Here is a 13,126-nt window from a genome sequence, read left to right on the forward strand (position 1 = left end):
TCTTTTTCTTTTCTTTACTTTATATTTTATCATTTATTTATCTATTTTTGGTCAAACTTGTTGTAAAGCAAGAACAACAATAATTTTATTTACGAAACAATAATTGTTTATTTGAACTACACAACACAACATATATAGGTGACGTTATGCAAATAATTGTTTTAGAACTAATTGACATTTGAAAGCTAGGTATATATATAGACATATATATAGCCTTGGTTTGACATTTCAAACGAGATTGAAAGCATCTTTCAATTGAATTCATGAACTTTACTTTAAATGCACCTATAGTTTCTGTCCCTTTTTCTAGCATTGATGTGATTTCTTCATTGTCAATTAAAAACTACACTATACAAACATCACCACCACCTGTATGTATTGAATAAATATATAGTTTCCATGTATGTAACAAAAGAACAAAAAAAAATTCCCCAACCCAAACTAATAGTTACTTCAACATCATCATGCAATTCTGTCACGTCCATGTTCTAATTTCAGATACAATATATATGTCTCATATCATATATACCTTCATATCAAATTCCCTTATTATTATACACACACTCTTAATGAAACTCACCTTATTAGCTTCAATTATTCAGATTCCACATGCAGCTATGTTTTTCAAGTTACTTTAAATGTCAAAGTATGTGAAAATAAATAAAAATAGGTAGCTAGTCATTTTAATTTGATTCAACCAACATAGTCCAAATGCATTTTAAGGTAACACATTTAAAATTTTCCTTCATACTCAGTGTCCTATTACAACACTAATTTTTTGTAACATTAACATCACCACTACTACTACTACTACTAACAATAATAATAAAGAGAAAGAAACTAAACAGGAAACACAGCAAATAAATATAATATAATATCCTGAAATAGTTAGTTAGTTGTTCTTCAAAGGAAGGAACTCAAAGAAGTGATGGTGGTTCGGGGTGATGGCATCATTTGATGCTGATATCTCTGTCCCTTTGCCGTTAATGTGATGATGAAGATCGTCACCGCTCCTTAGAGGGAAAAGTTGAAGGGTTTGATTCTCATTCTGATGATGATGATGAATGTTAATAATACTATTATCAACAAAATCATCATCATCTTCATTGCTACGAGTGGTGGTTAAGTGGAGAAGAGTGGTGTTGTTGTAATTGTTTTCTGATGAAATAAAGAAGCTGAGATTATTATTATTATTAATGAGCTTTGATGGTTGAAGAGGAAGAAGAAGAGGAAGAGAGGAAGAAGGAGGAGGAGGAGGAGGAGTAAGGGCATTTATGAGGTGTGTGACAGGTGGTGCAGGTGCAGGTGGTGCAGCAGCAGCACATGGGGAGTGATGATGCATCATCATGTGCCACGTGGCATTCCTTTCCATAAAGTTCCTTCTTTGTTGTAATTCCCCTTCTTCGAATTGGACCCATCCATCTGCTCTACACTCTGCCACTCCTGCTTTTCCTGCTCCTCCCTCTCTTTCCATTGAAACAGATTCCTGTTTTGTGTGTAATTTTCATTCCATCATTAAATAAATCAACGCATTCATAATTATATATCTTTAGAGTTTAGACACTATAATAATAATATGTTTAAAAGAAAAAAAAAATCTTTGGTAGGGGGAGGGAACATTTCAACTAGCCACTCCTAATATGAAATGATGATATCAAAGTAATAGTACAAGTTTTCTTATTTAATTTAATATTTATTATTTTATGTATATGATATTTATATACACAATAAAATAAATAGTAATTAAAAAATTTTAAATTAGTTTAAAAACACGTATATTGTACAACACACGATGCCATTTATTGTTTATTTATGGCTTTATTTATTAGATGTAATGAATTCAATCTTGAATTCTACCACTAACTAACAAGGTAAGAGAATAAATGAAGACTAGTGCTATTAAATATATATAACTAACAAAGAAATCTAACAACTACTGATATATATTTTAAATTGATAAAAAAATTGATCTGTGAGTATAGGATAAAGTAAGGAATTATAAAAGTTTGTTATAGGCGTGTGTATTGGTGTAACTAGAGAAGTGAAATTAAAGAAGGGGGTGGGAATATAATGTTGTAAAACATGTAGTAGTACTAAAGAATATTGTAGGGGGTGTCCCAAGAGAATTTTGAAAAAGAAAAGAAAATGGAGTGAGGAGTGAAGGTAGGTAAAAGAGATGAATATGAATATGCATGCACAAGCCCCAAAAGACCAATTAACTAAGTTTCATAAACATAGAGCAGACCCGACAGAAAGGAAGGAATGCAGCTTTTAGGCCCTTTTCATTTCCCAACAAACAAAGCTTTTGTTGGGTCCTTTCCCTATAGCTAATATCTATGATCTTTCTTTCTTACTACCACTATTTTGCTTTTCTTTTTTTCTCTCTCTCTCTCTCTCTAGCTAGTAATCATATGCAAATAATTAATAATCACTGCTTAATGGGATACTAATAACATTGAAAACTTTTTGGTCAATTAAGTTATGAATCCCAAGTTGAAAAGAACAAAAGGGTTTAGTAGTATTAGTTGATGATGAATAAAGGACAAAGACAAAAGAGAGAGAGAGAGAAAGAGAAGGAAAATGTTAAGACCTCTGCAAGAGTAGTGCAGTTTGTAGAGGATGCCCAGTTTTTGGTCTGTTCAACTTCAACCATTGTCCTACTTGCTGCTGCACAGAAAAAGAATACAACTTTTCATTTCTCTCAAGAAACATATGATTCCAGATTCCTAACAAAGAAAACCACCAACTCAAAAACTTGTTTTTGAAACAAAGAAAGAAAAAGCTTATTACAATTGAAGAATTAAAAAAGAAATAAAACAATTACTAGTACTACATACCCAGTTCTTTCTTTTCAGAAGAAGAATCAAAATCACGGTGGTGATTGTTGTTTTGAAGTGGATGATTATGATTATTGTTAGTGTTATCAGATGATTCCATCTGGCGGCGACGCTTTTGCCTCTCCCTAGCCTTATGATTCTGAAACCAGTAAAAGACATTCTTGCCCTCAATCTTGCCAAACCTTCTCAGCTGCGCTGTTATGTGTTGGATTTGCTCCGCCGACGGCGTTCGAGTCCCTCTTCTGTACAGCTCCTCAAGCGCTCTCAGCTGCTCCGGCGTTGGATTCCACCGGGAACTCACCACAACCGGTGCCGAACCATTATTGTTGTTGTTACCATTTTCCCTCTTGTTCTGCTCTCCCACTGTCGCTACAAAAAGCAAAGCATACCGTTATTACCAGTCTCATTTCTTGCATATAACATAACAACACTTTTAGTTTCTTACATAAATGGTTGTGATATTGAGAGAAGAAATCGTTGCCCTGATTATGAACAAGGCTTAAGCATGGGTTGTTGTTGTTGTTGTTGTTATTGGTTGTTGTTGTTGTCGTTGTTGTTGAGTTGTTAGGAGAAGTCATTGGTCTTGGCATGAGAGGCCTTAGCTTCCTTCCAGAAGCTCCGAATGGATGATGATGGTGATGATGAGGATGGTGATCAACAACCATGTTTAACTGATGGTGATGATGATCGCCACCTCCACCTTCATTGTAACCCACCATCCACATTTTTTGTGTATAATAGTAGCTATTAGGCCAATGAAGAAAGAAAGAAAGAAAGAAAGAAAGAACCTAGGGTTTTTTTGTCACTATTATTCTTTTGTGTAGTTGTTATGCAAATATATATATGATGATGGATAGAAAAAATGCTTATAAGTAGGAGAATGAATGGAGCTACTATAGGTTATAATATATAAATGGGAATTAGTACTAATGAAAGGGGAATATTTATGTAACAAAAGGGTAAGTTATTATTATTATGCATATAAAGTAGGAGTGCTTTAAGTGCTTTAAATAGTGTTTTTTTTTTTTTCTCTCACTTGTGTGTGTCTCTATCTTATACCTTGTCACTTGGTAATGGGAATTGAAATGTTGATCTGATAGAGTATGTAGCAGTAGTATACTAGAATGGCGTTGAAGTTATAAAAATAAAAATAAAAAAGAGGAGAGAGAGAGAAAAGAAAAAGTGAGTGAGAAGTGTTGTGAGAGGTGAGTGAGAATAGGTAGGTGGTATTAGCATGCAAAGGGGGGAAGAGGGACCATGAAAAAATTGTGGTAAGTCCTAGCTATACTTCAAATGAAAAGTGGACAAAGTTCATACATGGTATTATAGGGGTATAGCAAAGAAACCATTCTTGAAAATGAAGTTGTTTGAGCTGAAACTTTGAAGTATTTTGTGTGTGTGTGTGTTGTGCCTCAGACATTCAGAGATGGGGATTGATCACTCACTATTGAAAGCATGTGGGAAGAGAGAGAAAGAGATGAGGTGTTGGTTCAACATGGGACAAAGTGACGAGGACGTGAGGTTGACTAGCCTGTCTTGTTTTAGAGAGAGAAAGCTTTGTGTGGGTTTGTGTGTGTGTGAATACTGAATAATGTATTTTTCTATGCTTATTTTTGTGTTACCTACATACACATTTTCATTAGTAGTACTAAATGGTTATTAGTGGATTTTGGAATCTCTAATTTTTATGATTACGTTAAGGTCAACAAAAATTTAACTTGGAAAAAACTGAGGAATTAACTTTTTTATTTGGTCTATATAACTGGGTGTCAGGGTGTGTGTTCTAAAATTAAAAAATTATTTTAAGGAATTATATTTTTACGGTTATTATGTTTGAAAATATTATATTTGAGTATTATTTTAAAATTTATTTATTTAGTACTACAAATAGTTGAGGATTATATTTTTAATATTATCAAGAATAAGTTAAAATATAGAAAATAGATTCTTAATTTTTATCATAATTGAAGGATATAATAATATATAATTTTATATCTTAATCTACTGTACATATTTTTATCATACATATTCCCATGACAAGAAATACAATAGATTCCTAAAAATATAATTGTTTTTATTATATATATCTCCATGAAAAAATATAATATTTGATGAGGGATATAATAATAATTGTTTATTTTAATAATCTTTTTATTCATTTGACACGAGAATATTAAATATTCATCTTTTTGAATGAAAATAAAATTTTATATTTTAAGCAAGAAATTATTCCTAATGATTAGATTTTAAGAGTTTAAACAAACATGAGATTAATTTATTTTCATGGACAATTTCCGATCAATAAAATTAAAATTCTATGAAATAAACGCCCACTAATTAGTTAATATGTTTCTTTTTCAATAAATTTCTGCTTTTTTTTAATATAAAAAATATTAGGTGACGAATATTTTCTTCTTACATTTGTCTTATATTTAAGCCAACACTAACTAACTATCCTTTTTTAAATTTGCTTATGACAATTTTGTAATACTCCATATAATGTAAGTTAAAATATTTCAATTTTTTTATTTAATAAAGTGCGCATTCCTCCTTCGTGTATAAAAAAATTATTTCCTAAGTTTTCACATTAGATGATTCTCATACAATTATGTAAAATTACGTGTCCAATTGTGTACTATTTTAGGTCTCGATTGAATTAATAATATAACATTTAGGGTTTATTATTAGAAATTAACTATACCAACCAAATGAAATCATGTAAAACAAAAATAAAAAACTTCAAATGACGAAGTTTTTCTTTCTTAAAACTCGAATCTAGTACCACTTTTAAAAGAGAATAATAATAATGTACTTATAACAACTTCATCGATCAAATTCACGTTAGTATCCATTTGTGTACTATGCTAGAGTAAGTTCAAATTATGCATTTACTAGCTACTACATAATAGAGTCATATATATTTAGCAATTATTTTATCTCTATTTTTGTTTGCATATATATTTCTTATCGTGCATATACCAAACAAAAAGAAAAAAGATACAAAGAGAATGAGTGTACCATATTTTCTTTACGTTGTAATCTGTATATGCCTTTGCTCGTGTGGAGAGAGAGAATAATCAAAGATAAATTACAAAACATGTCTATGAAAGATTTTTTGGCACTAAACAAAATTATCTTTCAAATATTAAAAAAATAAAAATATTTTTAATAAAAGGTTGAAAAATGAAATAAAAATTGTTCAAAAATATTATTTTTTATTAGTAAATTTATTTAAAAAGGCTATTTTCTAATATTATTGCAAAAAAATATGTCAAAAAATAATTTTAAAAATTTTATGTTTTACTTTTTTAAAAGATGGTTTGTAAATATTTAAAAAAGAATTTTGTTGGGACATATGTAAAAGAAAGAAATGAGAGAAGAGAGAGAGGGGGGAGGGGGGGGCGTGGAATTCTGGGAGATCTTTGGGAGTAGGGAATGAAAAGCGACGTAACGATCATGAGGGTGATGATGAGGCTCATCAGCCCTTAGCCTTCAATTCCACTTTCTCACTCTCACATTTATTATTGTTTTCCTTTCTAAGTCAAGTGCCTTTCACACTAATTCTCAATCCAAACTGCCCCTTTCACTCTCTCTCCTTCCTTCCCCTTTTCTTTGTCTAACATGCTGTCCATGCACTCCTCTTTCTCTAACATACATGCTGTCCATGCACACCCTTTCTTCTCTCTCCTCCTCCTTTTTTTTTTATTCAAAAATTCAATTTTCAATAAAGATACACCATTTCACAATTATTTTTCAGACACAAACAGATTAATGTATATCAAATCAAATTATGAGTAAATCACAAATTAAAAAAAAAACACTATAATTAAAGATATAGTTAAAATGGACTCATTTTTAAATATTTTTTATTAAGTAAGGAGTATTGAGTTTATTGTTAATTAAATAAATTTTAGTTTAGTATTTATTATATTTTATATTAATAATTTAAATTTAGAATTTTATATTTGAAATTTAGAATTTATTGTTTAGTGTTTTAGAATTTAAGATTTTAAAATTTAGAATTTAGAGTTAAGAGTTTATGTTTTAGAATTTAAGAAGTATTGCAGTTTTTATTTCATCATATCGTATTAGTGTTCCTCGTTAATATATGACTAAACAAAAATTATCTTACCACAACTTAGCTTCTTTAACCATATATATGGTATTTTGTTTTTGCCAATCTTTTATTAACGCCTGATTTATTTGTAACATATATACAATTATACATAGGTAATAACTAATAAATAAAGAGAACTTTTTGGTAATAATAATTTTTAGTATTTTTAATTATCATTTTGATTAACTCAAACATTAAATTATTTTTAAGGGTAAAAAACCATTATAAGCTAATGCCATTTAGAATTGACGTATATAAGCAAAACTGAAAATCGTTTCAATAATGCGCCAGATGCTATATTTATATAATTCGAATCAGTGTGGTTCGAACTGCATATGATAGTAGTAATTCGAACCTGGACAGTTCGAATTACCAGTTGATTGTTCTTCATAAATCGAACCAGGTTAGTTCGAACTAAGAATGCACCTAATTCGAACAAGGTTAGTTCGAATTACACATAGCACGCGTTTCCAAGTAATTCAAATTTGACTATTAAAAAATTAATAATTTATTAAAAAATTTATTAAAAAAATGAATAATTAAAAAATTAAAAAAAATATATTTTATTTCATACATTAAAAAAAAAGCTAACAAAATATTTAATTACGAGACTTCTTTAAAATATTTGTGATCTATCAATTCGAATTCCAGATAATACTCTTTTGTCCATTTTTAATAGCTCATGAATATTTTTTAAAAATTTGTTTAATAAATTTATTTAAATTATACTACAAAAAATATTTTATCCTATGCAAAATAATTTAAAAAGAATGGCTTAAAAATGTTAGGAGTACTATAAAAATTTGTAATGTTCACTTAGGTAAATACATGCATGTACTCAAATTTTAAATAAAATACTCTACATAATCAATAATAATTTAGAAATGAAAAAAAATATTTTATTCCATACAAAACAATTAAAAAATATATTTTGTGAGAATAAAATATATTTCATAACATATTTTAAGCCATTTTTAACCTTGTTCGAATTACTATCATATGCAGTTCGAACCATACTGGTTCGAATTATATAAACATAGCATCTGGCGCATTACTGAAACGATTTTCAATTTGGCTTATATACGTCAATTCTAGATAGCATTGGCTTATAATGGTTTTTTATCCTATTTTTAATAAATAATTTTTATTAATTTATATGTGTATATTTTAAAAAATATAGATGTAAATTATATTAATTCATCTGTATAAACTCTAGTAAATATATATGTAAAGTATATGTTTAATTTTTTATGTGTAAAATTTCTGTAAATATAAATATAAATTATTATTAGTCAAAAATTGGCTAAAAATAATAATATTTGGTGACAAATTGCTCATAAATAAATATATAGTCAAATGCAATATGTAAACCCTTTGCTTTATGTTTTTTTATTGCTACTTTAATTTCTTTAAAGTTTCTGAGTTCATTATTATATATATATATGCCCCATATAATTATTTTTGGCTTCTCTCTGTAAATTGACTGAACTTTTGTTTTCAAAAGAAGAAGAAAAAATTACCAGATTTTGCACATATTCACCAGATACAATATGATCCATTGAAATGCAAAGTTGACATACAGCACATTGCATATATTATATAACATAGCAACAAGTTGAAGAAAATAAAAAATATATATATGGTGTTCCCTACTAGGAATCTTACTTGCATGGTCCATACCCATTTATTTGGATTAAATTGATGTTGGAGAAGGTTATTGTCCTTAGTAGTCCTTTGCATCCATCACCATGTGTATGTGTGGGCCTTCTCTCTGTTCTATTAGCCCCTCTTTGTCATTAATGGTGGAATTGGAATATGACTCAATTCTCGAGCTAGCTAAGCTAGGTAGATATCTAGTAGTGCAATTTTGTCACGGCTGAGACAAGTTACTAATACATAATAGTATAGAATTTCAAAGCTATGTTATAATTATTGATTAATAATTATTTCTACCCTTTTTGTTGGATGTGGAGGGCCTACCCTTTGCTGCAAAATCCAGAACCTCCTGTTAATTGTTTTGTCTCTTATTTATGAGAGGATGTGGATTCAGAAAATTAATTAATTAATGAATAAATAATAATAATAATAACGTATAGTAAATAATGGGAGTGCATGCTATGCATGCTAACGCTACATAGAACAATGTAGCCATTACTACTATCCACTGTGATTTTGTAATCTTGTGTGACTTTTTTTTTTCTTTTTACCTTACTATACTGCTGTACCAATAAAAGCCAAGCCCTAATCAATTTTCATTTCTGACCAAGGATAAATGCCACAAGGGAATAGGGTTTTCCCCCTTTGAAATTTAAGGATCAGTTTTAAGGAGGCCATTTGATTTTGTGTATGTTTTTATTTGTGTTCTCTTAATTAGTTGTCTGCTTCATAATAAGTGGGTACACGATTATTATAACCGTTATTGAGTTAATGGCTGTGACTTTTGCTATGACACATATCTTAAAGTATATTTTAAAACTATTATAAAAGGAAAAAGTTTAATTAAAAATTATTGAAAATATATATTCTTTTACATATATAAACAAATTTGTATCTCTTCAGTTAATTAAAAAATTTGTGTTTCATTGTGAGTTTGTGATCCAGTGATGAGTAACGAAGGAAAATTTTATGTTTCTCAAGAGCTAATATCAGTCTATTATGAAAGGGTAAGACTGTTTAGCAAAGATATTTCTACAGGTGTTCATGTGTAAATAATATATACAATGCATCAAGTTTAAAGAATATAAATTTTTTAACTCAGTTATCAATAATTGAAAATTATATTTGAATGCACTCATACCGGATTCCTAGTTATGAAACCATTCAAGCAAAATTTCTTTTCATGTTACCTTTCTTATTTTTAATTTCAAAACTACATGTTTGAATAACACATTTTGGCAGGTTTTTCCAATAGTTTCAATGTTAACTCCTAATCAGTTTGAAGCAGAACTACTAACATGATTTAAGTAATTATCCCACAATTAAAATTGCATGAAGCTATATATAGTATCCTTTCCTTCAGTTTGTTTGTTTAAATGTCTACTGAAGAAAATCTCATAGCCCTAAGTTGTTCAAGCTATGATGTTGATGGTTTGATGAACCAGAAGGGATTAAGAGAGGAAGAGAAATAAGTTTTTCTCATTGTTGGAGAGAATGAAAAATCCTCTTAGAAAATATTTGTTGAGTTATTACACCTTATATACTATGTACTTTTTATGTACTCTCACTAAGAGATAATTACAATGGTAAACCTATTATTGATAAATAAATAATCTAGGTAACACCCTCCCGCAAGCTAGAATTGTGTAAATCTAACAATCCTAGCTTGGAAACATTAGCAAGAAAAGGACCCGGTGACAGAGCTTTGGTAAGAAAATCAGCAAGTTGATCCTTGGAACGAACTGGCATAAGATGAATGAGACCAGACAAATGCTTTTCACAAACAATGTGACAGTCCACTTCAATCTGTTTAGTTCTTTCATGAAATATGGGATTATTGGCAATGTGAATGGCTGACTGTTTGTCACAGAATAGAGTGATAGACTTTTGAAGCGGCAAGCCAATGAAATCCATTAAAAAAGATAACCAGCTAGCTTCACAAGTGGCAACAGCAAGAGACCTATATTCAGCTTCTGCAGAGGACTTGGCAACTGTGGTTTGCTTCTTACTCTTCCAGCTAATGAGCGAGTTCCCAAGCATGAAGCAATAACCGGAAACGGAGCGACGAGTATCGGCACGTCGGTAAATCCAGTGAGATGCAGATTAGAAGTAGAGGAGAAGAAGAGACCAGTTGCAGGTCGGCCTTTTAAATATCGGAGTACACGAAAAGTAGCCTGTAGGTGAGAAGTGGTTGCACAGTCCAAAAATTGGCTCAAACGTCCCACAGCATAAGAGATATCGGGTCTAGTGTTTGTGAGGTAAAGGAGTCGGCCGATGAGCTGTCTGTAAACAGTGTTGTCTGTTAAAATGGTACCTGATTCCTTTGAGAGTTTCTGACTATAATCAAATGGAGTAAAGAGAGGCTTGCAATCTAGATAACCAAAATCTCTGAGAAGGTCCATGGTGTACTTCCGCTGATAAATGTGAATTGCAGAGTTAGAGCGTGCTACTTCCATTCCCAAGAAGTATTTGAGATCACCAAGATCCTTTATTTTGAATTTGTCATCCAAATCTTGCTTGATGGAATTGATTTCACCAATGTCATTCCCGATTAAAACCAAGTCATCAACATATACTAGAATGGCAGTGAAGCTTTCAGATTGTTTCTTGATGAAGAGTGAATGATCATCAAAAAACTGCTTATAACCAGCATCCACAAGAGTCTGAGTGAGCTTAATGTTCCATTGCCTGCTTGCTTGCTTAAGCCCATATAGAGATTTTTGCAATTTACAAACCAAACCTGGTTGTGACACAGCCAAACCGAGTGGTATCTTCATATAAACTTCCTTGTCCAAATCTCCATGAAGGAAGGCAGTGTTGACGTCCAGCTATTTCAAATGCCATTTCTTTGCCGCTGCTAATGCTAACATTACTCATAGGGTAGTCATTTTGACAACTGGACTAAAAGTATCACCATAATCTACTCCTTGCACTTGAGTGAATCCTTTTGCAACTAGCCTCACTTTGTGCCTCTCTATGGTACCATCGGGATTGAATTTTACCCGAAAAACTCATTTGCAACCCACAGCCTTCTTGTCTTTTGGGAGTTCAGTGAGATACCAAGTTTTGTTCTGATCTAAAGCTGTCAATTCATCTTGTATTGCATTTCTCCAACATTCATGTGCAGCCGCTTCCTCATAAGTGCTAGGTTCTTGATTTGAGGTGATGGCTAGAGAAAGTGACTTATATTTTGGGGTTAGTTTATCATATGACAAGTGTTGTGAGATAGGATATAAAGAGTTAGAGTTGGCAACGTCGCTAGAGTGAGCTGTGTGGGTTGTCATACAATGATAGTCCTTCAAATAAGCAGGCGATTTCTTGACTCTTTCAGACTTTCTAGTAATGCAGTCATGTGTGATGTCAGAGTGTTGTGATGCAGGTGCATTGTTAGTGTGTGGTATGGTAATGGGTGCAATGGTGTGTGAGGAAATTGGTGAGTGCATTGAGCTTGAGAAATGTTCATTTGAATCTATAAGTGTGGTATGTGTGGGTGATTGCAAATGATGTGTGGATGGTGTATCATATTGAAAAAGATCAATGCATTGTGGAGTACGAATGGGTACCACAGAAATGTCAGTGCTAGTGGAATGTAAAAATGAAAAATGAGTTTCATAAAAAATTACATTTCTGGATATGAAAATTTCCTTTGATTTTAAATCAATAAGTCGAAAACCCTTTGTTCCTAATTTAAAACCAAGAAAAGTTGTTTTTCTGGCTCTTGGGTCTAATTTTGTTCTTGAATTTGTTAATGTGGAGGCATATGTAAGAGAACCAAATACTCTTAAATATGAAAGGTCAGGTAAGTTACCATACAAAAGCTTATAAGGACTAGCATTATCCAGGTTAGTGCTGGGCAGCCTATTAATTAGGTGAATGGCGTGAGCAACTGCGTATTGCCAAAAACAATATGGAATTCCTGATTGAAATAGTAGTGCTCTAGCAACACCTAAAATATGCTAGTATTTTCTCTCTACAATCCCGTTTTGCTCTGGTGTTTTTACACAAGAAGTTTGGTGTAAAATTCCAGTTGATGCAAAAAAGTATTTTAGAGTGAACTTTGGTCCATTGTCGGTCCTTATACACTTAACTTGTTTTTCAAATTGTACTCTGACAAAATTCACAAAATTAATAACCAATTGTGATGCTTCAGATTTGGTTTTCATAAAAAAAATCTAAGTAAATTTGCTCTTGCCATCCACCACAGTCAAAAAATACCTATATTCTTCATTGGAAGGGACAGAAATAGGACCCCAGATATCCATATGAACTAAGTCAAAACAATCTTTTATTTTAGTTGTACTAAGATTAAAAGATAATTTCTTTTGTTTTGCAAAATGACATGAATCACAAGGAAATTTTGAAGCAATACAATCTATAAAAGGATAATACTTCTTCAGAAAAATCAATTTATGCATGGGTATGTGTCCTAATATAAGATGCCAAATGTTGTTGTGCTCACTGTGTGAAGGTGTGGTGGGATGAGTAGTAGTCGTAGTTGCCGCCAATGAAGCTTGCT

General features: G+C 31.2%; 1 protein-coding gene across 2 annotated transcripts; it reads right to left on the bottom strand.

The window, feature by feature from the left end:
* Positions 1-800: 800 nt before the first annotated feature.
* Positions 801-3,762, bottom strand: WOX1 (WUSCHEL related homeobox 1). 2 transcript variants are annotated; one of them, XM_021102788.2, is made up of 4 exons: positions 3,283-3,762; positions 2,838-3,200; positions 2,591-2,667; positions 801-1,486 (listed from the first exon to the last, which is right to left on the bottom strand). In XM_021102788.2, the coding sequence occupies exons 1-4, from the start codon at positions 3,560-3,562 to the stop codon at positions 893-895; spliced, it is 1,314 nt and encodes a 437-aa protein (XP_020958447.1). In that variant the 5' UTR covers positions 3,563-3,762; the 3' UTR covers positions 801-892. The 2 variants fall into 2 exon arrangements, with proteins under 2 accessions (XP_020958447.1, XP_020958445.1); XM_021102786.2 differs by having other exon boundaries at positions 2,838-3,206.
* Positions 3,763-13,126: the final 9,364 nt, after the last annotated feature.

The sequence above is a fragment of the Arachis ipaensis genome, chromosome B5, assembly GCF_059453495.1.
Source record: "Arachis ipaensis isolate K30076 ecotype BB chromosome B5, ASM5945349v1, whole genome shotgun sequence".
Classification (NCBI taxonomy): Eukaryota; Viridiplantae; Streptophyta; class Magnoliopsida; order Fabales; family Fabaceae; genus Arachis; species Arachis ipaensis.

Excerpts from the sequence above, each read along its gene's own strand:
- WOX1 (XM_021102786.2), bottom strand. The coding sequence starts at position 3,562 with ATGTGGATGGTGGGTTACAATGAAGGTGGAGGTGGCGATCATCATCAC. Across the intron at positions 3,207-3,282 it reads TCAATATCACAACCATTTAT|CGACAGTGGGAGAGCAGAAC; the intron begins GTAAGAAACTAA and ends TGCTTTTTGTAG. Across the intron at positions 1,487-2,590 it reads ACTGCACTACTCTTGCAGAG|GAATCTGTTTCAATGGAAAG; the intron begins GTCTTAACATTT and ends CACACAAAACAG.